Here is a 25,061-nt window from a genome sequence, read left to right as displayed (position 1 = left end):
AGGGCGGGGAAGGCTCCTGTATGATGGCGTTCCCTCCCATGTGAGAGTCCCTTGTTCACTCGGCCCGTTTGGGCCTAGGATGCAGAGCCTCTCCTGTGTCCATCTCATGGGGGTTGCTCAGCAACAGTGTCCACCCACGGAGTGCCCCAGGGCCCAGCAGCTGCCTGGAGTGGGAGGCCTGGGACACAGGAGCTGGGCTGGATGGGTGTTTGTTCCACGCCCCTGGCTGGCATTGTCACTGCCCTGCCCTGAGGTGCCAGGTGGGTCTAAAGGGCGAGGCAGCCCTGGGGCCCTCCTTGAGAAGAGCCTCTGTGCCTGAGGTGGGAAGGGTGGGAATCGGCCACAGCCCACATCCAGGCCTGCACCCCCAGGACCCTGACCTGGAGGGAGGTCCTGGATGTGCTGAAGCCCAGCCTAGCCTGAAGCATCGATTTTCCTGTGCCTTCTTGACCAAGTCACCTCCCCAGCCTCTTCCTTCTGGCCAGCCCTGCCCAGCAGCCCCTGGGCCTGGCAAAACCCTCTGCAAGGGCATTTGAAGAGGACGTCCTCCCTGTGGGGGCAGGGCCATGGGGCCGTCCCCGCCTGGCACAGCCTGGTCCCGTCAGTCAGCTCGGTGGAATGTCACCTGTGGGGCAGAGCAGGTTGAGCAGTTGGCTGGCCCCAGGGGGAGATGCCTCTCCGGGTCCCCACCCTGTGCCCTGCCCACTCCCCACCCCAACTCCAGGTCTGCAGCCCATTCTGGGGAAGCTGCGGGTGAGGACCGGCCAGGTAAGCCTCCCTCAGTCACCTGGGGGGCTGCTGTTCCCCTGCCCTCACGCCCCTCGCTGGATGGTGCTGGACAATCCCTGGGCCCCCTGTGTGGGAGGCTGCGGCTGGGCAGTCTGCCTCTCCCTGCAGTCCGCCCAGGTTCCTCCCAGCATCCCAGCCAGCCCCAGGGAGGAAGGTGCAGGGGCCAGGGGCCAGGGAGCCAGGGGCCCCCACCCCGAGGTGGTGAAACCCTGACCTGACCCTCCCCCGGGCCTGCCCTTCCTTCCCCCTCCCCTGGAACCGGGTGGCAGCCCTGGGCTCTTTGCATAACCCTGCGGCTTCGCTATCTTCCCCCAGGCGAAGGGGAAGGGCTGGGCTGTACACCATGGCTATGCTCTTCTCCCGGCCCCAGAGGCGCCCTCCCCTCATGCGCCAGGCCATCAAGATAAGGCGCCGCGGGGTCAGAGATCTGCAGGATACCCGGCCCCCACGGGCTCAGGAGGTAGGAGGGACCTCAGTGGGCAGCCCAGCAGGCCTGGGTGGGGCTCTGCCGGCTCTGGGTACTGGGCCCCACCTCTTTCGGCTCTACTCCCCTCCCTGGCCCTACCCCAGCCCCGGGCAGAGCCTTTGGGTCAGCGGAACAGTTGTTCTCTGGGCTCCCCAGAGCCTCAGGCCCAGGGTCTGAGCCTCCCTGAGACCCCTCCCTCTGGTGGGCCCCCGCCCACGGCACCTGTCCCTACCCCTGCTGGCCGTCCTGAGCTCCTCCAGTTCCACGGGCTCCATTAGGCAACGAGGATCGCTGCTGTGAACTGGGCTTTGGGGGACCCCCTGAGCAGCCCCCAGGCCCGCTGGGCATGACCCCCAGTCTCCTACCTCGCTGCTGGGCCTCACTTCCGCCGCTGGGGTGCGGAGCGGAGCCGCCGATAAGCAGCCCTATTTCCTCTGGGGAAGGAAGGAAGGTTGGGGCCACGGGCCGTGCTGAGCTCACGCTGCCGAAGGGCAGCTGAGAACTGATGGACCCGAGCCATGGCAGGCCAGGGGACAAGGAAGGTGGCCCAGGGGCTGGACCCCCAGGAGGCCTGCCGCAGGAACAGGTGCGCAGCACCACTGGGCTGGACGCCGGATGCTGGGGCCCCTGAGCCCTCGGGCTGGGCCTGCCCTGGGGGGAGCCGTACGGGCATCCAAAACCCGGTCCTGGCCTCTGGGACACCCTGTCTTTTTGCCTCACTCTCCAGATCGAGCCTTCATCCCACCACTTGTCTCCTGAGGAGGTAAGAATCTCGGTGTTTCGGGGGTACAGAGGGGCACTAGGAAGTGGGCCAGCATCCTCCCAAACAGCCCCCTGCCCCCTGCCAAGGCTGGGTCTCAACCCTCTCCCTTCCCTGTGTGTGCAGACACCTGGTCCCCGCTTCGGGCGTGTGCCCTGGGTGCCAGGGTGGCTGGTGGCGCTCAGACCTTGTGGTGGTGGGTGGACGGGGGATCCTGCGGTGACCCTGCTGTGTCTCAGCGGGCCCTGCTCTACGAGGAAGCTCTCTACACTGTCCTGTACCGGCTGGGGCAGCCAGAGCCCAACCATGTGGGGGAGTCCTCCGAGCTGCTGCGGTACCTGCAGGAGGTAAGCCCAGCCCCTTCCTGCCCACCTCCCTGAAGCCTGGCCGCCCCCACCCTGTGCCCCCAGCTTCCCACTCCTGCCCCACCAGGCCTTTCGCATGGAGCCCGAGGAGCATCAGCAGATGTTAAAGAGCGTCCAGCAGCTCGAGGTAACCCGCCAGGGCCACCCTGGGCCAGCAGAGGGGCTGGGAGGGCCAGCTCCCTCGGGGACTCAGCCCCTACCTCCTGTCGCTCCAGAAACCAGTCTTTTGTCTGAAGGCAACGGTGAAACAAGCCAAGGGTATCCTGGGCAAGGATGTCAGCGGTGAGTAGGCAATGGGGACCCTGGGCCTTCTTCCTGGCTCCTTCCTCTCCCTGTCACAGCCTGTCCCAGAGTTACCATCCCCCAAACGTCCCCTGGGGCTCAGCTGGGGGCTGCTGGCCCCTGGCCCTTGGAGTCTGGGATGGGGAGGGGGTGATAAGGACTCTCCCTGGGAGCCTAGCCAACACCCTGACTGCTTCCTCCACCCCCTCCTCCCCAGGGTTCAGTGACCCCTACTGCCTGCTGGGCATCGAGCAGGGGATGACGGTGTCCGGGGGCAGCCCAGGGCTCCGGCGCCGGCAGAAGGCCGTGGTGAGGCACACCATCCCCGAGGAGCAGACCCACCGCACCCAGGTCATCACCCAGACACTCAGCCCCGTGTGGGACGAGACCTTCATCCTGTACGTGGCCCTGCCCCAACTCCTACCCGCTCTGGTTGTCAGGGGCTACTCGGGTGTGGGGTGGTGCCCCCCATCAGTGAGATCAGTGGGACTTCCTGGCTTGGGGGAGAGCGTGGCTTGACTGGAGGTGGAGGCTGCTCCCAAGGCAGGGAAGACAGACCAGAGGCCAGACAGGGCAGGGCAGTGGCATAAATGCCATGTGCTGGGGGAGGGGGGTCAGGCACAGCTGGGTTAATGGGGGTGCAGGAGGGGGCGATGCATTTGAGAAGGAGGAGGAGTTTGCAGGCAAGAGCTAAGACTTGAGGATGGGTAGCTTTGAGAACATGGGTAAACTCCGGGAGGTGGTGATGGACAGGGAGGCCTGGCGTGCTGCAGCCCATGGGGTCGCAGAGTTGGACACAACTGAGCGACTGAACTGAACTGAACTGACTTTGAGGATGGCAGACTTGGGCCTGGGGTCCAGTGGCCTGGTCAGGGGGCCTAGCCGTCCAAGCCCCTCAGCCATGCTCTTTTCTCACTACAGAGAGTTTGAAGACATAAGCAACGCCAGCTTTCATCTGGACATGTGGTGAGGGGCGGGCCCCGCCCAGGCCCCGCCCATTGGGGGTGGGGAAGAGAAGGGGCCGGGGGCTCCCAGGACACCCTGTCCCCTTCCCGCTGAAGCCTCTGCCCACACCAGGGACATGGACACCGTGGAGTCCGTCAGACAGAAGCTCGGGGAGCTCACAGACCTGCATGGGCTGCGAAGGTGAGTGCCGTGGGGTCCTCCCTGGGGAAGGAGTCGGGACTCCTTCTGCCTGCACACCCCCGCCACGTGCACCCCGGTGGCTGGGCTGCAGGTTCTGGCTGCGCCCAGGTGGCCAGAGGGAGGGAGCAGATCCCAGCCTGACCTGGCCAGGCTCTCGGCCCCTCTCCTTGGGACAGGATGTTTAAGGAGGCCCGGAAGGACAAAGGCCAGGATGACTTCCTGGGGAATGTGGTTCTCAGACTACAGGTGAGTGGAGTGGGGGTAATGAGGGGTCCAAGGGAGGGGTTCCAGGTCTGCACTGGGCGGAGCCTGGGGTCTGCCTCCCATCGCCTCCCTGGCCCCCAAGCATTAGCGGCTCCTGCGGCTCAAGGGCGTGGGCACCTCTTGCCTGCCTGGCCTGCCAGGATCTGCGCTGCCGGGAGGATCACTGGTACCCCCTGGAGCCCTGCACAGACACCTACCCAGACCGCGGTCAGTGTCACCTCCAGTTCCAGTTTATCCACAAGCGGGTAGGTGGCCCGGCTGGGTGGGGAGGAGGTGCTGTCCTGGGCGTGGGGTCCTCTGCTCACAGCCATGCCGGTCACCCCCCGCCCTGCCTGCAGAGAGCCACCAAGGCCAGCCGCTCCCAGCCCAGCTACACAGTACACCTCCACCTCCTGCAGCAGCTGGTGTCCCACGAGGTCACCCAGCACCAGGTACTGCCCTGCTAGGGCCGGGCGGGACCAGGGCCTGCCTGCCAGGTCCTGACTCCCCTCCGCCTGCCTCCTCAGGCCGGCAGCACCTCCTGGGACGGGTCATTGAGCTCCCAGGCGGCTACCATCCTCTTCCTCCATGCCACGCAGAAGGACCTGTCGGACTTCCACCGGTCCCTGGCGTGAGTGCCCAGCCCAGCCAGAGCGCCCAAGGGCTGTCTGCACTGCGCCCCCCGCTCCCTCCCTGCTTGCCCTCCTTCAGGCTGGCAGCCCCAAGTCTAACCCTCCAGAGATTTCTGTTTGGGGCCCGAACTGTGTATTTTCAGTTTTGAGTCAGTTGGCAACTGACTCAGCTTTATTTGTTTTTTGCTACCCTGGGTCCTTATCTCTGTGTGCGGGCTTTTCTCTAGTTGCGGCGAGCAGGGCAAATACTCTTCAGTTGTCATGTGCGAGCTTCTCACTGCAGTGGCTCCTCTTGTTGCGGAGCAGGGCTCTAGGGCGTACGGGCTTCAGTAGTTGTGGCAACATGGGCTTAGTTGCATGGGGCATCTTCCCCGACCAGGGATCAAACCTGTGTCCCCTGCATCGGCAGGTGGGTTCTTAACCGCTGGACCACTAGGGAAGCGCAGTCGCCAACTTCTAAAATCTGGAGATTTCCCGTGCAGATTCACATCTCCAGCTTCCCATGAAAGATTCATGCCGAAGCTGCGGGACTGTCGCCTTGCTGGGCGGCAGGGGGTCAGGGCAGGGAAGCCTAGCTTCCCCTGTCCATCATTCATCATGGCTGCCTTCTGGACACTTCATTCCTGACATCACCTGAGTCCTTCTGGGCAGTTGAGTCTGCAACCCCAGCCGCAGGGCCCCAGCAGGAGTGCTGGCAGCCGCTGCGTCCCTGGATGGCGGAGGCCTGTTCTGTGCTGCTGTGCTGCCCCAGCCTCCTTCACCCTCCCACTTGTTGCCACTCGGCCCCCTCTGTGAAGTCTCCCCTCAGCTCTCTAAAGGGATGCTCTGGCTGACTTGGACTTGGACTTGAAGGCTCAAGTCTCCAAATCTGATTTTTCGAAAGAAGCAAGAAGTCCTGAATTTTAAAATCACAAATATTCTAATTTAAGAGACGGGGCAATTCATTTACATGTTTTGAAAAACTCTCATGGGAACAAAGGGCTTCCCTGGTGGCTCAGATGATAGAGTATCCCCCAGCAATTCAGGTTCGATCCCTGGGTTGGGAAGATCCCTGGGCAAAGGGAATGGCTATCCACTCCAGTATTCTGGCCTGGAGAATTCCATGGACTGTATAGTCCGTGGGGTCGCAAAGAGTCGGACATGACTGAGCATTTTCACTATGGTAACAAAAGCAATCCCATGGGTTACTTTCAGTCACTGGTTTTCAGCCTCTAAAGGCTGATGAGAAACCCTGGGAGGTTTTGGGGTGGAGCAGGGCTGGGGAGGCTTGGGCACTGTTCATCCCTGACCCCCTCCCCCAGGCCAGGCAAGCCGTGGGATAGGAGGTCCCCCAGCTGGCTGAGGGCTTCCTGTCCGCCACAGGCAGTGGCTGGCCTACAGCCGTCTCTACCAGAGCTTGGAGTTCCCTAGCAGCTGCCTCCTGTTCCCCATCACCAGCATCGAGTACCAGTGGATCCAGGGCCGGCTCAAGGCCGAGCAGGTGGGCTGTGGGGAGCTGTGGGGGGAGGTGTTGGGCGGGCAGGGCTCAAGGAATGGCTTCAGCCCCCTAAAGCAGCCCCTGCCTCACGGAACCTTACGGGCCTTGCAGCTGGAGGAGCTGGCCACCTCGTTCAGCTCCCTGCTGGCCTATGGCCTCTCCCTCATCCGGAGGTTCCGGTCTGTCTTCCCCCTCTCGGTGCCTGACTCCCCAGCCCGGCTGCAGTCCCTCCTCAGGTCGGTGGTGACCCCTGCCCCCATCCGGGGGCACCTCTGGGCGGGGTGGCAGTCTCCTGGAGGAATGAGGGGGTCGTAGGGCAGCGGCATCTTGGACACGGCTCCCCATCCCCACAGGGTCCTGGTACAGATGTGCAAGATGAAGGCCTTTGGGGAACTGTGCCCAAACAGCGCCCCCCTGCCCAGCCTGGTGACCGAGGCGCTGCGGGTACGGCGCCTGCCCTGGGGGTGGGGAGGGCGCGTGCCTGGGCCTGGCACCCCTCCCTGCTCACGGCCTCTCTGCCCCCAGGCTGGCACCGTGGGATGGTTCCACCTGAAGCAGCAGCACCATCAGCCCATGGTGCAGGTGAGGGGCTCATCCCAGGTGGTAGGTGGTGGGACCGGATGCCCACCGCTTGAAGCCCTGCCTGGCTCATTTCTGTCCCTGCCAGGGGCTGCTGGAGATGGGCAAGGCCTTACTGAGCCTGGTACAGGACATCATTGGCGACCTGCACCAGTGCCAGCGCACGTGGAACAAGATCTTCCATAAGTGAGCGGGCGGCGGGGCGGGGGCAGTGCATGGGGGCTCGCACGGGGTCCAGAGGGACCCGGCTGTGTGCCGCCAGGTCACGCCTGCTGCCTTTCCTCCAGCGTGCTCAAGATCGACCTCTTCTCCATGGCTTTCTTGGAGTTGCAGTGGCTGGTGAGGCTCCCCGTGTCCCGCGGCCGCGCCTCTCGCGCCTGCCTCTGGAGCTCCGCCCACCACGCCTTCCCTCCGCAGGTGGCCAAGCGGGTGCAAGACCACATCGCGGCGGTGGGCGGCTCGGTGACCCCGGAGGTAGGCGAGAGCCTGTTCCAGCTCTACGTCAGCCTCAAGGAGCTCTACCAGCTGGGCCCGCTCCCCTCGGAGAGGTGGGTAGTCGACTGGCTGCTGGGCAAGGAGGGCTTGCAGCTCCCCAGGCTGACCCCCGCTCTCCCCAGGGATGGCGTCCTGGCCCTGGAAGGCTTCCACCGCTGGTTCCGGCCGGCCATCCCGTCCTGGCTGCAGAAAACCTATAGTGTAGCCCTGGCGCGCGTGCAGCGCGCGGTACAGATGGACCAGGTAAGGGTGGGGCCTGCTAGGGGCGGAGTCCCAGATTTGGGGGTGTGGCCTTGCAGCAGGTGCGGAAGCGGGTAACCAGCTTTGAGTGGTGATTTTGAGGCCAGTTGCAGGTGTGAAACGCTGTCTCCTGTAATACTCCGGGGTAAACCGTGGCTTCCCATAAAGGCTCATCCTGGCAGCTTGCAGGCTCTGAGCGGAGCCCTGCTTGTGCGCTTTGCAGCCTCCTGCCCAGCTCAGAGCTTGCTGGCTGTATGAACTCTGGATGCTTGCAGAGGCAAGCAGGGAGGAGGGGGCATGGATCTGGCAAGCCTTGAACTCTCCTTTCTACACACTCCCCCGTCTCCTAGCTGGTGCCCCTGGGGGAGCTGACCAAGCATAGCACGTCCGCTGTGGATCTGTCCACCTGCTTCGCCCAGATCAGCCACACCGCCCAGCAGCTGGACTGGCCTGACCCGGAGGAGGCCTTCATGATCACTGTCAAGTTTGTGGAGGTGCAGCCTCATTCCCACTCCACCATTTCTCCCAAGTTCTCACCCAAATTCTCATCTGGTTCCCTGAGCAGGGATCGGACCTGAGCCCCTGAGTTGGGAGAACAGAGTCTTAGCCACTGGTTTCTTTATTTTAGTTGCTCAGTCGTGTCCAACTCTTTGTGACCCCATGGACTGTAGTCCACCAGGCTCCTCTGTTCCTGGGATTTCCTAGGCAAGAATACTGGAGTGGGATTGAAGTACTAGGAGGAAAAAAAAAAATATTAGAGTGGATTGCCATTTTCTTCTCCAGGGGAAGGGCTTGCCTGATAGATAGCTCAGCTGGTAAAGAATTTGCCCGCAATGTGGGAGACCTGGGTTGGATCCCTGGGTTGGGAAGATCCCTTGGAGAAGGGATAGTATCCCCACTCTAGTATTCTGGCCTGGAGAATTCCATGGACTGTATAGTCCACGGGGTTGCAAAGAGTCGGATATGACTGAGTGACTTTCACTTCACTTTTCTCCAAGGGAATCGTCCCAACCCAGGGATCAAACCTATGTCTCCTGCATTGGCAGATGGCTGCTTTACCATTGAGCTACCTGGGAAGTCCCAGTTCTCACCCTAGCAGCATCCAGAACACTTCACCTTAAATCGCCCAGGACACTGAGGTTCCTGTGCCTTCCCTACCTCCCTCTCCTGGCACCCTCCCCCACCAAACTGATCATCCCCTCCTCACTCCAGGATACCTGTCGGCTGGCCCTGGTGTACTGCAGCCTTATAAAGGCCCGTGCCCAGGAGCTGTCTGCAGGCCAGAAGGACCAAGGCCAGGCGGCTAACATGGTAAGGGCCGGAGCTGGGGGCTGGACTGGGCTGGGGGCAGAGCCGTCCAATGCTGACACTATTCAGTAAAGCCTGTCTCCTTGTGCCCCTGCCTGCCTGCAGCTGTGCGTGGTGGTGAATGACATGGAGCAGCTGAGGCTGGTGATCGGCAAGCTGCCCACCCAGCTGGCATGGGAAGCGCTGGAGCAGCGGGTGGGGCCTGTGCTGGAGCAGGAGCAGCTGCAGAACACACTGCATGCCCAGCTGCAGGGCGCCCTGGCTGGGCTGGGCCATGAGATCCGCACAGGCGTCCGCACCTTGGCCGAGCAGGTAATTTGCTGGACCCACAGTGACCCCGCCCCACCCAACCTCAGCCTAAAGTCCTCTCCCAGCAGGACTGGGTTCAGTGCCCTGCCCCCTCCTCTTCCTGAACCTAAACGCAGGCCCCAATCAACCTCTCCCGACCACCCCCCCCCGCTCCCCGCCGCCCCGACTCATGCCCCTGGCCTCCCTCTTTCCATTTTGTGTCTCTAGCTGGAGGCGGGCATTGCCAAGCACATCCAGAAACTCGTGGGCATCAGGGAGTCCGTCCTGCCTGAAGACGTGAGTGGCCTGCCCTGCTCACTGACCTTTGCCAGCAGCGTGGGTCAGGGATTGCTGAGGGGCTTAGGGTGGGCAGGGGGCTGAAGGCTGTGAGGTGTCAGAGTTAAGCTCCCCAGACGTGGGCAAGGAATGTTCCCTCCTGGCTTCGGTTTCCTCCTTGGATGCTAAGCGGGTGGGGCTGGGTCATCCCACAGGCTCTCCTAGCACTGACAGTGTCGGGGGTGCAGTGGAGAAGGGCTTAGACTTTGCAGCCAGATAGCCCTGCATCCTTCTCAACTGCCTAGTCACATGACTGTCCTGGTTACTCAGGCCAGTTGACCTGAGGGTCCACATCTGCAATCAGGGATAGTAATGTACACCTGTGACTGTTTGGGAGCCTAGTGAAAGTTGCTGAGTCCTGTCTGACTCTTTGTGACACCGTGGATTATACAGTCCATGGAATTCTCCAGGCCAGAATACTGGAGTGGGTAACCTTTTGCTTCTCCCGGGGATCTTCCCGACCCAGGAATAGAACCAAGGTCTCCTGAATTGCAGGCGGATTCTTTACTAACTGAGCTATCAGGGTTTGGGAGAAAGTTACTTATTAATTCATCAACTATTTAAGCACCCACTTTGTCCCAGGTATTGATTTAGACACTGGGGATATATATCAGTGGACACCATGATAAGAATCCCTGCCTTCCTAGAGTTTTCATTCTAGTAAGGGAGGTTAAAAAAGAGCTAAGTATAAACTTCACTGTAGCCATGATTGGAACTATACATACGTGTGTGTATAAATGTATATATGTCTACGCATGCATACATGCTAAGTCGCTTCAGTCATGTCTGACTCTGTGCGACCCCATGGACTGTAGCCTACCAAGCTCCTCTGTCCATGGGATTCTCCAGGCAAGAGTACTGGAGTGGGTTGCCGTGCCCGTGTCCAGGGGATCTTCCCGACCCAGGGATCAAACCCTCATCTGTTACGTCTAACCTGCATTGGCAGGCAGGTTCTTTACCACTAGCACCGCCTGGGAAGCTCACACATATTAGATAATGATAAACTCTCTAGAGAAAAAACACACAAGGGAGTGGAAAGGATCAAAGGATTGCTTTTTTTTTTTTTGGCTGCACCATGTGGCTTGTGGGATCTTAGTTCCCTGACCAGTATGGAAACCAAACCCCTGCGGTAGAAGTGTGAAGTCTGAACCACTGGACCACCAGGGAAGCCCCTGAGGACTGTAGTTTTAGATAGTGGCCAGAGAAGGCCTTACTCAGAGGGTAACAGCTGAGTCAAGACCTCAAGGAAGCAAGAGAAGGAGCCACGAGGATTTCTGTGGGAGGAAATCGCACAGACAAAGGCAGGACCAGGCCTGGCAGGTTCAAGGGCTATAGAGGAGGCCAGCGTAGCTGGAGCCCACTGGGGCTGGGGTCGGCTCTGCAGACATTTCACCGATGGGCAGGAAAGCTCTTGGCCCTGTTTTCTTTCTGGTCAGGGGCGAGGGGACGGGGGTGGGACCCAAATGGGCCAGAGCCAGACATACTGCTACCCCTGCCCAGGCCATTCTGCCCCTGATGAAGTTCCTGGAGGTGAAGCTCTGCTACATGAACACCAACTTGGTGCAGGAGAACTTCAGCAGGTCTGTAGCAGCCGCCTGCCCCACCGTGTCCCACCGCTTCCTCCTCTCCTCCCTCCTGCCCCTCCTTCCCGGCCTCAGCATACCTCCTCGAGGGAGAATGCAACTGGGTTCTTAAAATGCTCGCTGCCCGGGTCAGGGCGCTCAGGACTGCATAAGCCCGTCCACTTCACCTCCGGCTGAGCTGAAACCTGCCTGTGACCCTCCCTTGGCCCTGGGCTGCATCTTCCGGGGGCTGCATCTGCCCTCCCTAATATTCCTGGAAGCTGGTGTTCCTCTCCCATGTTCCAGGAGAGCTTCCCGTTAGTGTCTCTCGGAGCGGGGCCCCGCACACAGGCAGCAGGGTGTAGAGGTCAAGGCCATGGGCTCTGGATGACCTGGGTCCAGATTCCAGCTTCACTGCTGCTTGGTGGACGGCCTTGAGCAGATCACTCAAGTTCTCGTGCAGTTGATCATTGTTCTGGCCTCTGTGGAGGACTAAATGAGTCACGGGAGGAGCTGAGAGCAGAGCTTGCAACAAAGGAAGTGGTCGGTGACTGAGCCACCGTGATGGTGACGGTGATGCCGACTGGTCCCCAACATGGGGCCGCTGGTCCCTGGAGGCCTGCTCCTCTCCCGCTGGGGCAGCACAGCTTTGGGAGCCCATCTGAGGGCTCCTTAGTTGCTGTGTGTGGGATCTTAGTTCCCTGGGATTAAACCCAGACTCCCTGCATTGGGAGCACAGAGTCTTAATCACTGGACCACCTAGACCTCCCCCATTCTTAAGCACACATTTTTTGTGTGTGTTTCTCTGCCTGACTCTACTTTGACAAGTGAAATTTCCGTTATTTCAGGTCATTATTAGGATGGACTGTGGCTTGGTTTGCTTTTTTTTTTCCTCCCTGCAAGTAGTACCTGCTGATCCATAAGATCCTATTCATTTTGGCCACTAGCATCTTCACTCAAGATTCTGTCATTGGGGGACCACCCCTCCCCCCCTTGTTTATTGGGTTTGAAAATCCCACGAGGATTCTTCACTAGCTTGTAGACAGGACTGGGCCTGACTGCCCCCTTATCCCCTCTTCCCTCAGGAGACCAGCCCTCCCTCCCTCCCCTGCCTGTGCCCCAGGTCCCAGTCCCACCAGGTGGAGGGTGGGGGCGGGGCAGACCTGGGCACAGGCCCGGGGGCCCTGAGGCCTCCCCTTTCTCAAGAGCATCTCGGCTTCCTTCTCTGTCCTCCCGTCCTGTGTCCTGCGTCCCTCTGCACGTCCCCCCAGCCTCCTGAGTCTGCTCTGGACACACACGCTCACGGTGCTGGCGGAGGTGGCTGCCTCCCAGCGGAGCTGCCCCCTGGCCTGTAGCAGGCTGAAGTTTGCACTACAGGTAACGCCAGTGACAAGAGTGATGACCCTGCTGGGTCGAGTGCCTGGGGGGCTCATCTCGCACCTCTTGCCCCCTCTAGAACCTGGAGATCTGCTTCTACGCAGAGGGATGTGGCCTGCCGCCCGAGGCCCTGCACACCGCCACTTTTCAGGTAGGCCCTTTGGGTGAGCTGGCGGCATTGGGGAGCCTGCCTTCCTGTGCTCGCCTGTGTCCAGGGCCTGCTGCATAATTTACAGGGCTCAGCACAAAATGAAAATATGGGTCCTTTCTTAAAAAAAAAAAAGAAAAAATTTTGAAAAATTTAAGACAGCAACAGCAGGAGCTTAAACCGAGTGTGAGGTTCTTCTAAAGCCGGTTGGGGCAGGGCGGCTGAGACACACCTGCGGAGCCCGCTGCGTCGGTGCCTCTGGCTGTCGCAGGGACAACCCTGGCTTGTGGTCCCAGGGCACCCGGTGCTTTCCACATCACTCTGTGGGCTTCCCCATCGGCCGTGACCTTCTGAAGGGCAGCCCTGGGCTGCGGTTGGGGGTGACGGTTCAGGGTGTGTCCCCTCCTCAGGCTCTGCAGAGGGACCTGGAGCTGCAGGCGGCCTCCAGTCGGGAGCTCATCCACAAGTACTTCTGCAGCCGCCTCCAGCAGCAGGTGAGGCCCGCGCTCCGCCGCGGTCACCGCGCGCCTGGAGCCCCGCCCCGCCCCCTCGGCCCCCGCTGACCCCGCCCCTGCGCCCCGCCCCCAGGCTGCAACCACCTCCGAGGAGCTCGGGGCCGTCACCGTCAAGGCCTCCTACCGCCCCTCCGAGCAGAAGCTGCGTGTGGAGCTGCTCAGCGCCTCCAACCTGCTGCCCCTGGACTCCAATGGTGAGTGGAGGCTGCCCCGGCCGCTCTCCGTGTCTGCTCTCGGGTCCCCCAGAGTTCCTGGGCGCTCGGTGCGTTTCCCCTGGCCCACCACGAAGGGGGAGTGCTAGCGGGCAGGGCACTGCTGCTGGGGGGCAGACTGCACTCAGGGCTTGGGGTATCATCCTTGGCCAACGTCTCCTCCCGGGCCACTTGCCAGGCTCCAGCGACCCTTTTGTCCAGCTGACCTTGGAACCCAGGCATGAGTTCCCTGAGCTGGCCCCCCGGGAGACCCAAAAGCACAAGAAGGACCTTCACCCACTGTTTGATGAGACCTTTGAATTGTGAGTGGTCCTTACACTGGCTGCATTCCCCAACCCGACCGCCTCAGGCCTGCTCCTCCCAGTTGGGGCCCAGGGGCTCCCCTCAGATGACCCGGTGTGAGTCCCAGGGAGGGGGCAGTGGGGACAAGTGTTTGCTGGCACATGCCACAAGCCTGCACCCCTGGAGGTGGAGTTAGGGGGCACTGTTGGGGAGACTCCTCTCACATGTTGGACTGAGAGGCTTGCTTTCAGGGAAGGGGCATGTCTCCAAGGTCCTCTGTTCCACAAGACGGGGGGCCTGGGTACACAGGGGCCCCTGGTTGAAAGCATCAGCCCACAGTAGAGCAGACATGACAGCATGTGCGCCGAGATACGCCAGGCTGAGAGCTGACGTCGTGATCCTAATCTCCACCCGTCTGGGTGAGCCCGTGTGCAGGGGTAGGTGGCCATGGCACTACGCGGGGCGGGCAGTTGAGCTGACTCTGTCCCCCGCCCAGCCTGGTGCCTGCTGAGCCGTGCCAGAAGGACGGGGCGTGCCTCCTGCTCTCAGTGCTGGACCACGACACCCTGGGGACCGATGACCTGGAGGGGGAGGCCTTCCTGCCGCTGTGCTCCGTGCCTGGCCTGACAGGGATGGAGGAGCCTGGCGAAGTGCCTCAGACCCGCCTGCCCCTCACCTACCCTGCGCCCAACGGTAGGCCTGAGCCCTTGGGCAGGGCAGAGGCTGTGAGTGTGGGTCCTGGCCCAGCACGGGGATGCAGGGGAGGGGCTGCCAGGCTCTGGAGCCCCTAGAGAGGCGGCGACGGGATCAGGAACACCTCCCTGGAGGCGGAAGCCTGTGGAGCTGGAGTGGTGATCAAGGACCCGTGGTCTAAGCTGGGCTGTGTGTGCACGCCTCTCCCTGGTGGGATAAGGTCACTGCATTTTGCTTGGGGAGAGGGGCCATCTCTCTGCCCAGGGGGATGTTTCTGCAGAGCAGCCCTCGAACTCGATGAGAGGAGTAGGAATTGTGTCTGAGCACTTGTGATGGGCCTGGACACATTAACCCTCATACCACTCCCTTACGATCACCCAGCGAGGCAGCTAGCTGTTGCTGTTCTCCTGTTCTGATGAGCAAACCGAGGCACACATTGGTTAACTGGCCCAAAGTTTTCGTATGAAAACGTCACAGTTGCCACCTGAGGCACATCAGCCTCTTGTGCTGCAGCTGGGCTGAGAGTTCAGGCCAGCGCCACTGCCAGGCTGTCCTGTGAGCGTGGCTGGGTGGGCCAGTCCCTAGGCTCGGGAGGACGGGGCGGGACCGCAGCCCCGGCCACTTGCCAGGCGTTCCCAAGTCTGACCCCCAAATACCTCTCTTTGCAGGGGATCCGATCCTGCAGCTGCTGGAGAGCCGGAAGGGTGACCGCGAGGCCCAGGCGTTTGTGCGGCTGCGGCGGCAGCGGGCCAAGAAGGCCTCCCAGCATGCCCCGCGGCCGGGACGGTAGCGGTGGAGGCTCGGTCCCTGGGGGGTGCGGTCTGGGTTCTCCCACCACAGGGCAGCCCTCCCGCCTGGCCTAACACCCCAAAAGGGCCCTTCGGGTCTGGGGAGCCCCAGCGTGTGGGGGCTCCTGCTGCCAGAGCCAGGCGCCCACAGTGATGGGAGCCCGGTTCACAGTATTTATACTCCTTCCCTCCTCCCTTCAGTCCTGGCCTCAGCATTCCCTGCAAGCCCCGTCCAAGGGGTGGGGGGACAGCAGTCTGCTTCCCTTACCCCTGCCCCCCTCTTGGGGAGAAGTTACTCTGGCAGAGCAGGGTCTCAGCCCCCATGTCCTGTTCTAGCCGCTGGGGTGGGGGCCAGGCTCCTGGGGCCTGTTGTTCAGTACCTGTGATGGAGGGAACCTGGGTCCTCTCCTGAGGGGCTTTCCGGCACCCAGGCTGAGAAGCCGGGAGCCAGGGACCTTCTCACTCAGAAGGGTGAGAACTGGCAGGCCATGGGGACGGTTTGGCGTTGTCTGCTGAGGACCCCTCCTCCTTGGGACAGTGCCTACCACCTAGAAACTGTTTTAGCAAAAATAAACAATCTGCTGTCCTCTCACCAAACATGAAGTGTTGGCCTGCAGTGGGGCCCAGGTTACAGTCAGGCCACGCAAACTCCCTCCTCAGCCCTCAGGAGACCTTGAGCTGCCCCAATCCTGGACCCCGGCCCACCCCTCACTCCCCTGTGTTACAGAGCTGCGAGGCAGGCGTGGAGGTACTGATGCCGGGGCAGGGACTGGGGCAACTAGGATCACTGGTATTTTGGCTGAAGGCTTCAAAGAAACCACCCACCAGACATACCAGGCTCTGTGGCCGGTGCCAGCACAGGAACCTGGCACTCTCGTGAGAGCACCTGGAGTAGGGGGCCTCCCCCGGCGTAGGCTGAGCCCGAGGCGCCGCTCTAGACGGCAGGGCTTAGTGGAATGGCACCCCAGAGCTGCCTAGGGGAGTGGCCCACAGGCTGGGAGTCAGCGCCTGGGGCTCACTGTCATTCCCTTGACTGTGGTTGAGTCACTTAACCTCTCGGGAGTCTGCACAGGGGTGATCAGATAAGGTCATCTCCAAGGATCCGGGCAGCTCTGTTCCCCTGAGGCAGGGGGAGGGAGGTAGCCCAAAGGCTCCCTCGAGGGGCAGGCCCACCCTTCTTTTGATGCTTTTATGAGCAGGCACTGTCTGTTCCTGAGAAACTCCTCCGAGCCTTGTCTTTTGGAAGACAGGTACGCCAGTTGCCACTGACGACAGAGCTCTGAAGAGTCCTCTGGCCTGGGCGGTCTCCCGGTCCAGGATTAAAGGCCCCAGCAGGCCTGCGGCAGAGAACACACAGTCTAGGAGCCTGGAGCAGCCCTTGGGCCTGGGTGGGACAGCCAGGCTAGGTGCCAGTCCAGCGATAGTAGGGAGGCCCTCATTTAGGGCCCCGCTCTCCCGCACCCCCATGTAAACAAGCTGCCATCACAAGTTCATATTTTATTTCCAATATGTTTGGAGCTTTGATTTTTGCATTTTTGTAAAAAAGTTTTCACTTGATTCACTGAAAGCCCTTTCGTGCTAAGCCCAAGGTGGGGCCTGGGCCAGGCCAGACCCTCGGCGGCCCTCTCGCTCCCACCCCAGACCCCCCGTGCGGGGAGTGGGGTGGCCTCCCTCTGCCCACTCTGCCCTCCCACCCCTGCCGCATCTCTCTGTACAGAACAATGTTTAAAATGGAAGCTAAGACACAACATACATCGGACAGGCACGCACACACATGCACACGGGCGCCTGCTCCCCACTGGGGCAGGACGTCAGCTGCACTCAGAGAGCACCACGGAATGCGTACGGAGCCCCGCCTGGCCAGGAGGGCAGGGCCGGGCCCCGCCTTGGTCCTCACGGTCCGCAGCTCCTCCCCACCCACTGCCCTGCTAGCTGCCAGGGGGAGGGCTGTGCAGGGGTGGGGGGCAGCCGAGGGCCGCAGGGGGGTGGAGAGGGCAGTGGCAGCCTCCAGGTGCCCCAGGGCCAGGGAGGCTGCTCCAGGAGCCCAGGGCTAGGGGAAGGGCTGGGGAAGACCCCGGCCTCAGGTACCTGAGGGGTAGAACGCCTGGGCTTTGCCCCTCGAGGAGCGTCAAGGGCCCAGGGTCGGGAGTGGGGCTGGCCCCACAGCTTTGGCCTGCCAGCCCAGACTAAATACACATTTGGTAAACCTAAGAGCTCGGCGGGCGTGGACCCCCTCTCAGCCTCACAGCTGGGAACCAGGGTTGCCCCTGAGTTCTCCACACTCTGGCGCTCGCCCTGGCCTGGGGAGGCGGGGTGAACAGGGCCTGCCCTGAAGGCTTGTCCCCTCCCCTCGGCCCCCTCGAGCTTCCCACCTTGACCTGCTCAGGCCCCAGGAAAAAGTTAAAAATAGTTAGTTCCTACATAAAAAAGAGACAGAAACAAATTCCCTGCCAGAAGGCTGGTGGGAGAAGAGGGGACTTTGTCTCTGCAGCAGGAAAGGTAGGGAGCGGGCAGGGGGAGAACTGCAAAATAGTTTTTTTCTTTTAAAAAGTGCTTGGTAAGTCTGTTTTAAAGTGTGTGTCTATATCTATGTACAGATATACACACACTGTTCACACGCTGGCCGCCCACGCATACCTGCATACGTACAGAAGTGTATACATATACATAATCATATACATATACATACATACATACATACATACATACATATATATATATATACTTTAAAAAGTCCTAGGTGAGAAGATCTGAGCCAGGCGAGGGCCGAGCCTACAGGGTCACGACTGGAGGGAATGGGCCCGGCCCGGCTGGCAGACGGGGCACTCACTGCCCTCGGCACAGAGCTCACACAGCACGGCGTGTTGGCACGGCAGCACCGCTCGGTTCTGCTCCTGACACTTAAGGCATTTCACCGACTGCATGTGGAATACGGCCTGCGGAGGAAGGGACACTGCAGTCACTGGCCTGGGCCCACGTGGGACAAGGAGCTCCCTCAACTCTCACTTCAGCCCCTTCGGGTGAGGAAACTGGGCACAGAGCTCTAGAGCCTGCTCACAGCCCCCAAGAGGGCAGGGTCAGAGGCCAGGCTCATTGCCTTGAGGCACCCAATCTCTGCCTTCAGCTGCCAGTGGGCCCAGTGGGGCCCGGTAGGATGCGGGAAGGCCAGGGCTGCTCTGCAGCTCCCGCTGGGTCAAGCCTTTCCTCGCACCGAGGCTTCCTGCCTCTCGTCTTGTTAGATCTTGTACTGACCCTAGGTCCCCTGTGACGACTCTGGGGTCTGGAGAGGGTACCACTGCGCCTGGCTGCCGGAAGTCCAGTGAAGGGAAGAAAGCTCTTCCCTGCTAGGTCGTGCTCCCAGGACCCAGCAGGGCACTGAGGAATGCCGACAAGAGCCCCAGGGACCTAACGTTCTGGAACGTCTGCTGGCGTGCAGAGCTCACAGAAAGGGAAGTGGTCAGGATGAAGCCTAGGGCGCAGGCGCACTATCGCAGCTCAGCTCAGGCCTGCCCTCCAAAGAGCGGGGGTGGGCCCTGGCGCCCCCTATCTCCACTCTCCCCTCCCCAGTGTGGGTGTCCTGGGTCAGCTCAGCTGCAGCAGAGGCTCTCAGGAGGAGGGTAGCCAGCCCCGAGAGGCAGGGACCCATCTGAGTCCCAGCACTGGCCAAGGCCACAGTGTAGCCTCACCCGTGCTCCCTGGGGTGCTGACCTTGTCCACTTGCTCCAGGTGAGCCCGCAGCCGCTTCTGGAGAGAGTGGAGGGTGGAGAGTGAGAGGGCCTCCAGGCCCGGGAAGGCGGGCAGGGCCTGTGGGTCAGGGCCCGAGTGCAGCCGCTCCAGCTCCTCCTGCAGCTTCTTCACCTGCACCTCCAGGGCATCCCGCTGCTCCCGGGCCAGCTCACACTCTGCGCCCGCTGCGCTGGCCCGCTCCCCGGCCTCCTCTGCCTCCTTCTTCCAGGCATCACAAGCCTGTGGGCCCAACACGCAGCACCTTGTCACGATGGCCCGCTACCCTTCTCCCCTGCCCGAGAGTGCGTCTCTGGGGGCCAGTGGGGGCCACCGCGGCCGCGGGGCCTGCTGGGAGCTGGGGCAGGTGTCTGGGAAGGGGGGCAGGGAGGAAGGCTGATGCTGCCTGCAGAAAAGAGAAGTTTCAGGACCTGCGAGAGACCCTCTGTGGGCAGGGCAGGGGGCCAAGCCCAGCGGAGCAGGGGAGCGCCAGGCGGAGCTGGCCAGCACCTCGAGGGGCAATCAGGCCGTGGCCCATCTCAGAACCTAGAACCCTGGACCCAGAGCTCAGGAGTCAGGGCTTCTGGGGAGAGGCACGCGGTACTATAAGACCAGACCAAATGAACAGCTTGGAGAGGGGATTCCAGGCCTGTGATACCAAACACTCCATGGTCCCGACTGACAAGGCAAGTTTTTCCACGGGGGAGAGAATAAACAGCCGCATTTCTGCCCTGCTCTCCGGGACCCCTGGCTCCCCCAGCCCCTGCACCCACGCCACGTAAGGCAGGCTCCGGCTGAATGCCCCGGGCCCTGGGGAAGGCGGGTGGGCCTGGGAGCTCAGTACCTGCTTGGCCTGCTTCCAGGACTCCTCCCACTGCTTGATGGTGCCGTTGGCTTCGTCCAGCTCCTGCCGAAGCCGGGCCAGCTCGGCAGCCCCCGGCCCTGACAGGAAGGCAGGGGAAGTGCCCGGGGAGAAGCTTCCAGAGGCAAAGTGCTCCCAGATGCTGCTGTTCATCCCATTCAGACCTGCCCCAGGAAGGGGAGGGCCATCAGCGCTCTGAAGGGCTTTGGGCCCGGGCCCTGTCAGCCCTGACTGGGGGCTCCCGGGGGCTGTCTGTGCCAGGCTCCAGCAATGCCAGGCTGGGAACTTCACAGGGATGTGTAAGCCCCACGTGTTACTTCTGTGTCTCAGCATCCCTGTCTGTGAAGCAGGGTTCCCCTCACTTGCCTCCCAAGGTGATTCAGGGGGCTAGGGAGAGCAGCCAGAGAGCGTGGTGATTTGTGATCCCAACTTTACTTTCAGGCTAGAGGAAGGGAAGCCTTCTTGTGACGTGAGGGCCCAGGAGGAGACTCAGGAAAGCAAGACATGGGTCAGAGCCTCAGACGCTGGCAGAGCTGGAGCAAGAAGAGCTCAGGGAGTCCTGGGCCCAGCCCCCTTGTTTTACAACGAGGAAACTGAGATAAAACATGTTGCCAGGAATCACAGAAGTATAAGCGGGAGAGCCAGTACAGTCAGGACATCTGGCTGCAAAGGCCTGCGCTCTGCGATAGGCTAAGCCATGTGCTCACCCAGCGCCCTCACCTGCTGAGCCCTCACCTGGCCATTTGGTGGGTGTTTGCTTAAACAGACTGGTTCCAAATCGGGAGAGGGGTACGTCAGAGCTATATATTGTCACCCTGCTTGTTTAACTTCTATGCATAGTACATCATGAGAAACGCTGGGCTGGATGAAGGACAAGCTGGAATCAAGATTGCCGGGAGAAATATCAATAACCTCAGATATGTAGATACCACCACCCTTATGGCAGAAAGTAAAGAACTAAAGAGCCTCTTGATGAAAGTGAAAGAGGAGAGTGAAAAAGTTGGCTTAAAACTCAACATTCAGAAAACTAAGATCATGACATCTGGTCCCATCACTTCATGGCAAATAGATGGGGAAACAGTGGAAACAGTGATAGACTTATTTTCTTAGCTCCAAAATCACTGCTGATGGTGATTGCAGCCATGAAATTAAAAGATGTGTGTTCCTTGGAAGAAAAGCTATGACCAACCTAGACAGCATATTAAAAAGCAGAGACATTACTTTGCCAACAAAGGTCCATCTAGTCAAAGCTATGGTTTTTCCAGTAGTCATGTGTGGATGTGAGAGTTGGACTATAAAGAAGGCTGAACGCTGAAGAACTGATGCTTTTGAACTGTGTTGTTGTCGGAGAAGACTTGAGAGTCCCTTGGACTGCAAGGAGATCCAACTAGTCCATCCTAAAGGAAATCAGTCCTGAATATTCATTGGAAGGACTGATGATGAAGCTGAAACTCTAATACTCTGGCCACCAGATGCGAAGAACTGACTCATTTGAAAAGACCCTGATGCTGGGAAAGATTGAGGGCAAGAAGAGGGGACAACAGAGGATGAAATGCTTGGATGTCATCACGGACTCGATGGACATGAGTCTGAGTGAACTCCGGGAGTTGGAGACAGACAGGGAGGCCTGGCATGCTGCGGTCCACGGGGTTGCAGAGTCACGACTGAGCGCCTGAGCTGACCTGGGCTGCTCATACTGCGTGCCCCTGCTCTGTGACCCCTAAGGCGCCCGTCTTCCGAGGGAGACCTATACCCACCTCTGGCCTCATTCTGCCCACATGTATCACTCTAATGACTTCTTTCTTGCTCCCTTTCCCACTAATCCAGCCAGGATTTTCCAGAACCAAACGGATTTAAGAAAGTCTGTCTTCCAAGCAGCACAAGCATGGCCATGTGACCAGTGTCGTCCCGCATGGAGACGCAAGGCCCTCCGCCCGTCCTGGAGGTGAGGCAATCCACCGCACCTGTCCACTCGCTCGGGCGGTGTTTCCTCCACGTTAAGTCCCCCCGTCACCCTCAGTCACAGAGCCGGCCCTTTGCCTCCACACAAGTGAGGGTCTCTAAGTATGCCCTTGTGGCTCGGCGCCTGTGCCTCCCCCAGCAGACCACGGCAGCACGCCAGCAGGGACGCCTGGGTCCACACTGTACCCATATACTTGCTCAGTTAACCATGCGGGGAAGGAATGAGTGAATGCGTGGCCAGTACGGAGGGCTACAGTCAAGATGCCTCCAGAATGTATGAGGCAAGTCAGACAGACATAGCTCTAAGCCTCCGAAGCTGACAGCTCAACGTCATTCCTAAGTGTCTCCAAAGAGATCAGGGCAGAACCCACACCTGGTCAGAAAGTCAAAGCACACCTCAGAGGCTCAGTGTGACCAGGACAGCCAGAACCCTCAGGGGCCCCAGGGGGCGCAGCGGGAGGGTTGTTTCTGATCTCTGGGAATAGCTGCTGGAGGGGGAGTCAGAGCAGTGGCTGCTGGTGACCGAGAGGCAGCGGGCTGGATGTCGCCGGTTTGCATCTGTTCCCGCAGTGAACGCTCACCGGGCCCCGCTCACATACGCAGGTCCCCTCCTTGCCTTTCTAGCCCCTCTGCTCTGACCTGCCTTCCAGAGCCCCGGTCCTCACAGTTCCAATGGTGGGTTTGGCAAACAGCCTTTGGGGTTAGAGCTGTGTCTCTCTGGCGCTTCTGCCAGCCAGGAAGGCCACCCTGCGCTGGGGGTGAGCCTGTTTGACCTCTCCCTTGGCCTCTGTGAGCCCTGGGTGACGGGCAGAGCAACCACACTGGCACGAAGAACAGATGGAGGCCCTGGCAACTCTGAGGCCATGTTTCTCACTGTGTACTGGTCTGGCACCTGGCACTTCACTCACATCATTTAAGCCTCAGCACCAGCTTACGAGGTGGCACTGCCATTATACCCACATGACAGAGGAAATTAAGGCAGAGAGATTAAGTCACTTGTCCAGGTTCACACAGCTCAGAGCACTGTGGATGAGGGGCCTGACTCACCTCTGAGCCCAGATCCCCGGCTCTCACCTCCACTCTGTACTGCCTCCAGCCAGGACAGAACGCCCAAAGGCACTTTCCAAAAGCCCAGACTCCCGCCCCAGGCCTTAGGGAGCCATACTGGCTCTTACCCAAAGATCCATGGGATGCTGAGGTCCCCAAAAACGTGTTCTCTGACTGGCTCAGGTGGCCCTGTGGCTGCTGCAGGAAATGCGAGGATAGGCTGACGGGAGGGGACGGGGACGCGGAGTGGAAGGAAGCAGAGCTGCCCAAGGAGCCGGGGATGTTCACAGGCGCGGAGCTCTGCAGTAGACTGCCGCCTGCAACAGAGGCCAGGAGCGGGGCTGAGTGAGGGCTGGGTGGGCCATGCGGGGCCACGCCGAGCAGTGGACTGCCCGCTGGCCCGCCCCCAGGCCAGGCTGGACCCTCGGAGCCCGCCCCTACCCCTGCCCCCCACCGCCCAGTACCCATGGTGATGCTGCCTGGGTGGGACACCGTGCTGTTGTCGAAGGTCTTCTCTAGGGCAGCCACCCCAAACTCGTTCAGGTCAAGGTCATCCAGCGCGGACTCTGGAGGCAGAGTGAGCGGCGTATGAGCCGGCCGGCCTACTGAGGGGCCACATGGTCCCCAGGTTCCAGGCCCCGCCGTCTGGACCCACCTGCCCTTAACTGCCTCTTCTCCTGCCCCTGCCTCATCTCAAGGCTCCATAGTGCATGGGCTGCTCCTCCGCCCAGACCGAGCCCTGGCCAAGTCCAGCTCCAACGGCTCTCTGTTCTGAAGCCGTCTTTGCTGGCCCCAGGGGGGAAACGAGTCCCTGCTGGCAGGCCTCCTCCCGAGCTCCCCGAGGGCGGGCAGGTCTCCGGACCCTTGGTGGCTAGTGCCTAGCAGTTGCCGGGCACCTGTCCACTGGGCTCTGCGGAGCCGGACGGGGAGCGCAGGAAGGGCCTGTCTCATCTGTCACCCCGGTGCCTGTGAGGACCGGGCACCAAGCCTCACCCGCACGTGCCTGCTGAGGAGAGGGCAGGGGCATCTAATGACCAGGCGCTCTGAGGACAGCTGGCAGGCTGTTCCCAAGGACACCTGGTTGGGGCTGACTGATACCCCCAGTGTCTCTGACTGAGACAGCACACCCCCACGGGGAGAGGCCCCTCTTCCAACGTGTACAGAAGAGCACACGGAAGGGCTCACGTGCTCAAAACCCATCTCGGCCCTGCACCACGGATGCACATTCCATCCAGGTCAAGGACTCGCGGCGCCCACCTTCCGATCTCCCCAGACTGATGTCTCAAGTGACCAGCCTCACTCCAGAGACCCAGTGTCCCTGACTACAGACCTGCTCCTAGACTCGCAACAGAAGTGGCCCAATTACCTATGACCGACTCTACCGTGTCGCTGGTGGGATAGAAGGGCAGAGCATTTGCATTCATGCCAGGGACGCTGCTGGTGCCAGCAGGGCTAGGGGGAGTGGCTGCTAGGCTGGAGGTGATGCTGGAAGAGATGCTTGAGGTGAGGGGGCTGCCCACGGGGAGGATGCCCAGCATGTCCTGCAACGAGAGTGAAGAGAAGATGGAGTTGGACACCCACGGAGGCGTGGCCAGGAGCTGGCGGCAGGGGTTGGCTGGGCAGATGGGAAGGGTGCGTCCCAGCTCTTGGCTTGTTCCCTCAACACCCTCCTGGGGGGCTGGAGAAGGAGATGTGTGGCCTGAAGATTGTAGGCCCCTTCGCCCCTAAAACCCTGAAGTAGGGAAGGGGGAAGCAAGTTTAGCGCCCAGCTTGTTCAATGAGTTTTTTGACTAATGAGTCCAGGTGGTGAGGGGCTCCAGGGCCTGACCCCCCCCACGCCCTCTGGATTTGGGGCCCCACCTTGATCTTGCTCTCAGTCTGTAGAGAAAGTGGTGCCCGGAGCTCCCTGAAGAAGCCTCCTGGCGTTCTGGGCCTGTCCTGTCTGCAGCAGGTGCCAGAAGGGGGAGGCGGGGGCTGAGGGCTCTATACCTGTTTGGGCTGAAGCAGAGGCTGCTCTTGACTCCTGGGCTCTAGTGAGTGGGGTTTTAACTTGGCCTGAGAGAAAAGTCAGGGAGCAGGAGATGAATGTGGTGCTAGGAGACCTCCTGAGCCCGAGTCTTCCCAAGCATCAGCCCGTGGAGGCTGCAGGGACCAGGGGCGAGGAGACACGAGGCGCTGTTGTGTGGCCCCCCTCACTCACACGCGCTCTCCGTCCCTCCCCTGGGGACCGGGGGCGCTGCTCCTCTCCTCCCTGGTGACTCCAATCAGAGAGAAGCCCAGGTCTGGACCCCTCTTGTCCTGCTCCCCAAGGCCCTACTGCTCCATCAAGGCGGCACGAGGCAGAGCAGAGACTGGATGCAGGGTCAGAAGACCGTGGTGGGAACCCCTAGCCCTCAGTTGATGGCTCGGATGCTGGGTGAGGTGCTTGCCTCTAACCTGCCTGTCTTCATCTGTAAGATGGGATGGCCTCACCCACTCTCTCAG

General features: G+C 60.9%; 2 protein-coding genes across 13 annotated transcripts in view; one reads left to right on the top strand and one right to left on the bottom strand.

Annotated features, from left to right (window-relative positions):
• The first annotated feature begins 128 nt into the window (after window positions 1-128).
• Window positions 129-15,580, top strand: UNC13D (unc-13 homolog D). 9 transcript variants are annotated; one of them, XM_086356165.1, is made up of 33 exons: window positions 129-768; window positions 1,105-1,249; window positions 1,983-2,018; window positions 2,255-2,362; window positions 2,448-2,507; window positions 2,596-2,662; window positions 2,880-3,060; window positions 3,584-3,628; window positions 3,740-3,808; window positions 3,985-4,054; window positions 4,213-4,317; window positions 4,411-4,503; window positions 4,579-4,682; window positions 6,046-6,163; window positions 6,272-6,396; window positions 6,514-6,604; window positions 6,686-6,742; window positions 6,828-6,925; window positions 7,027-7,078; window positions 7,157-7,287; window positions 7,357-7,477; window positions 7,825-7,968; window positions 8,687-8,785; window positions 8,888-9,094; window positions 9,299-9,367; window positions 10,907-10,986; window positions 12,240-12,345; window positions 12,425-12,496; window positions 12,904-12,987; window positions 13,082-13,202; window positions 13,399-13,522; window positions 13,999-14,195; window positions 14,864-15,580. In XM_086356165.1, exons 2-33 carry the CDS (start codon window positions 1,133-1,135, stop codon window positions 14,983-14,985), a joined length of 3,273 nt encoding a protein of 1,090 aa, XP_086212291.1. In that variant the 5' UTR covers window positions 129-768; window positions 1,105-1,132; the 3' UTR covers window positions 14,986-15,580. The 9 variants fall into 9 exon arrangements, 8 of the variants coding, with proteins under 8 accessions (XP_086212291.1, XP_086212290.1, XP_086212295.1 ...); XM_086356164.1 differs by having other exon boundaries at window positions 4,179-4,317; window positions 6,050-6,163; XM_086356170.1 differs by having other exon boundaries at window positions 683-768; window positions 4,179-4,317.
• Window positions 15,581-16,465: 885 nt separating this feature from the next.
• Window positions 16,466-25,061, bottom strand: part of UNK (unk zinc finger) — a 32,187-nt gene continuing 23,591 nt past the window's right edge. For 2 of the 4 annotated variants that reach the window (XM_086356173.1, XM_086356174.1), the window contains exons 10-16: window positions 24,567-24,632; window positions 23,944-24,118; window positions 23,042-23,143; window positions 22,706-22,894; window positions 19,551-19,732; window positions 18,692-18,949; window positions 16,466-17,919 (exon numbers count right to left, since the gene is read on the bottom strand). In XM_086356173.1, the coding sequence (XP_086212299.1) occupies window positions 17,764-17,919; window positions 18,692-18,949; window positions 19,551-19,732; window positions 22,706-22,894; window positions 23,042-23,143; window positions 23,944-24,118; window positions 24,567-24,632 (1,128 nt within the window). In that variant the 3' untranslated portion in view covers window positions 16,466-17,763. Of the gene's footprint in view, window positions 17,920-18,691; window positions 19,113-19,550; window positions 19,733-22,705; window positions 22,895-23,041; window positions 23,144-23,943; window positions 24,119-24,566; window positions 24,633-25,061 lie in introns of all 4 variants that reach the window. The other 2 variants (XR_015147174.1, XM_086356175.1) reach the window with 2 other exon arrangements.

The sequence above is a fragment of the Bos grunniens genome, chromosome 19 (assembly GCF_055505025.1).
Source record: "Bos grunniens cultivar Pamir isolate PY7600 chromosome 19, Bosgru_T2T1.0, whole genome shotgun sequence".
In the NCBI taxonomy this organism is placed as follows: domain Eukaryota; kingdom Metazoa; phylum Chordata; class Mammalia; order Artiodactyla; family Bovidae; genus Bos; species Bos grunniens.
This window is presented reverse-complemented; position numbering and strand designations above follow the sequence as displayed.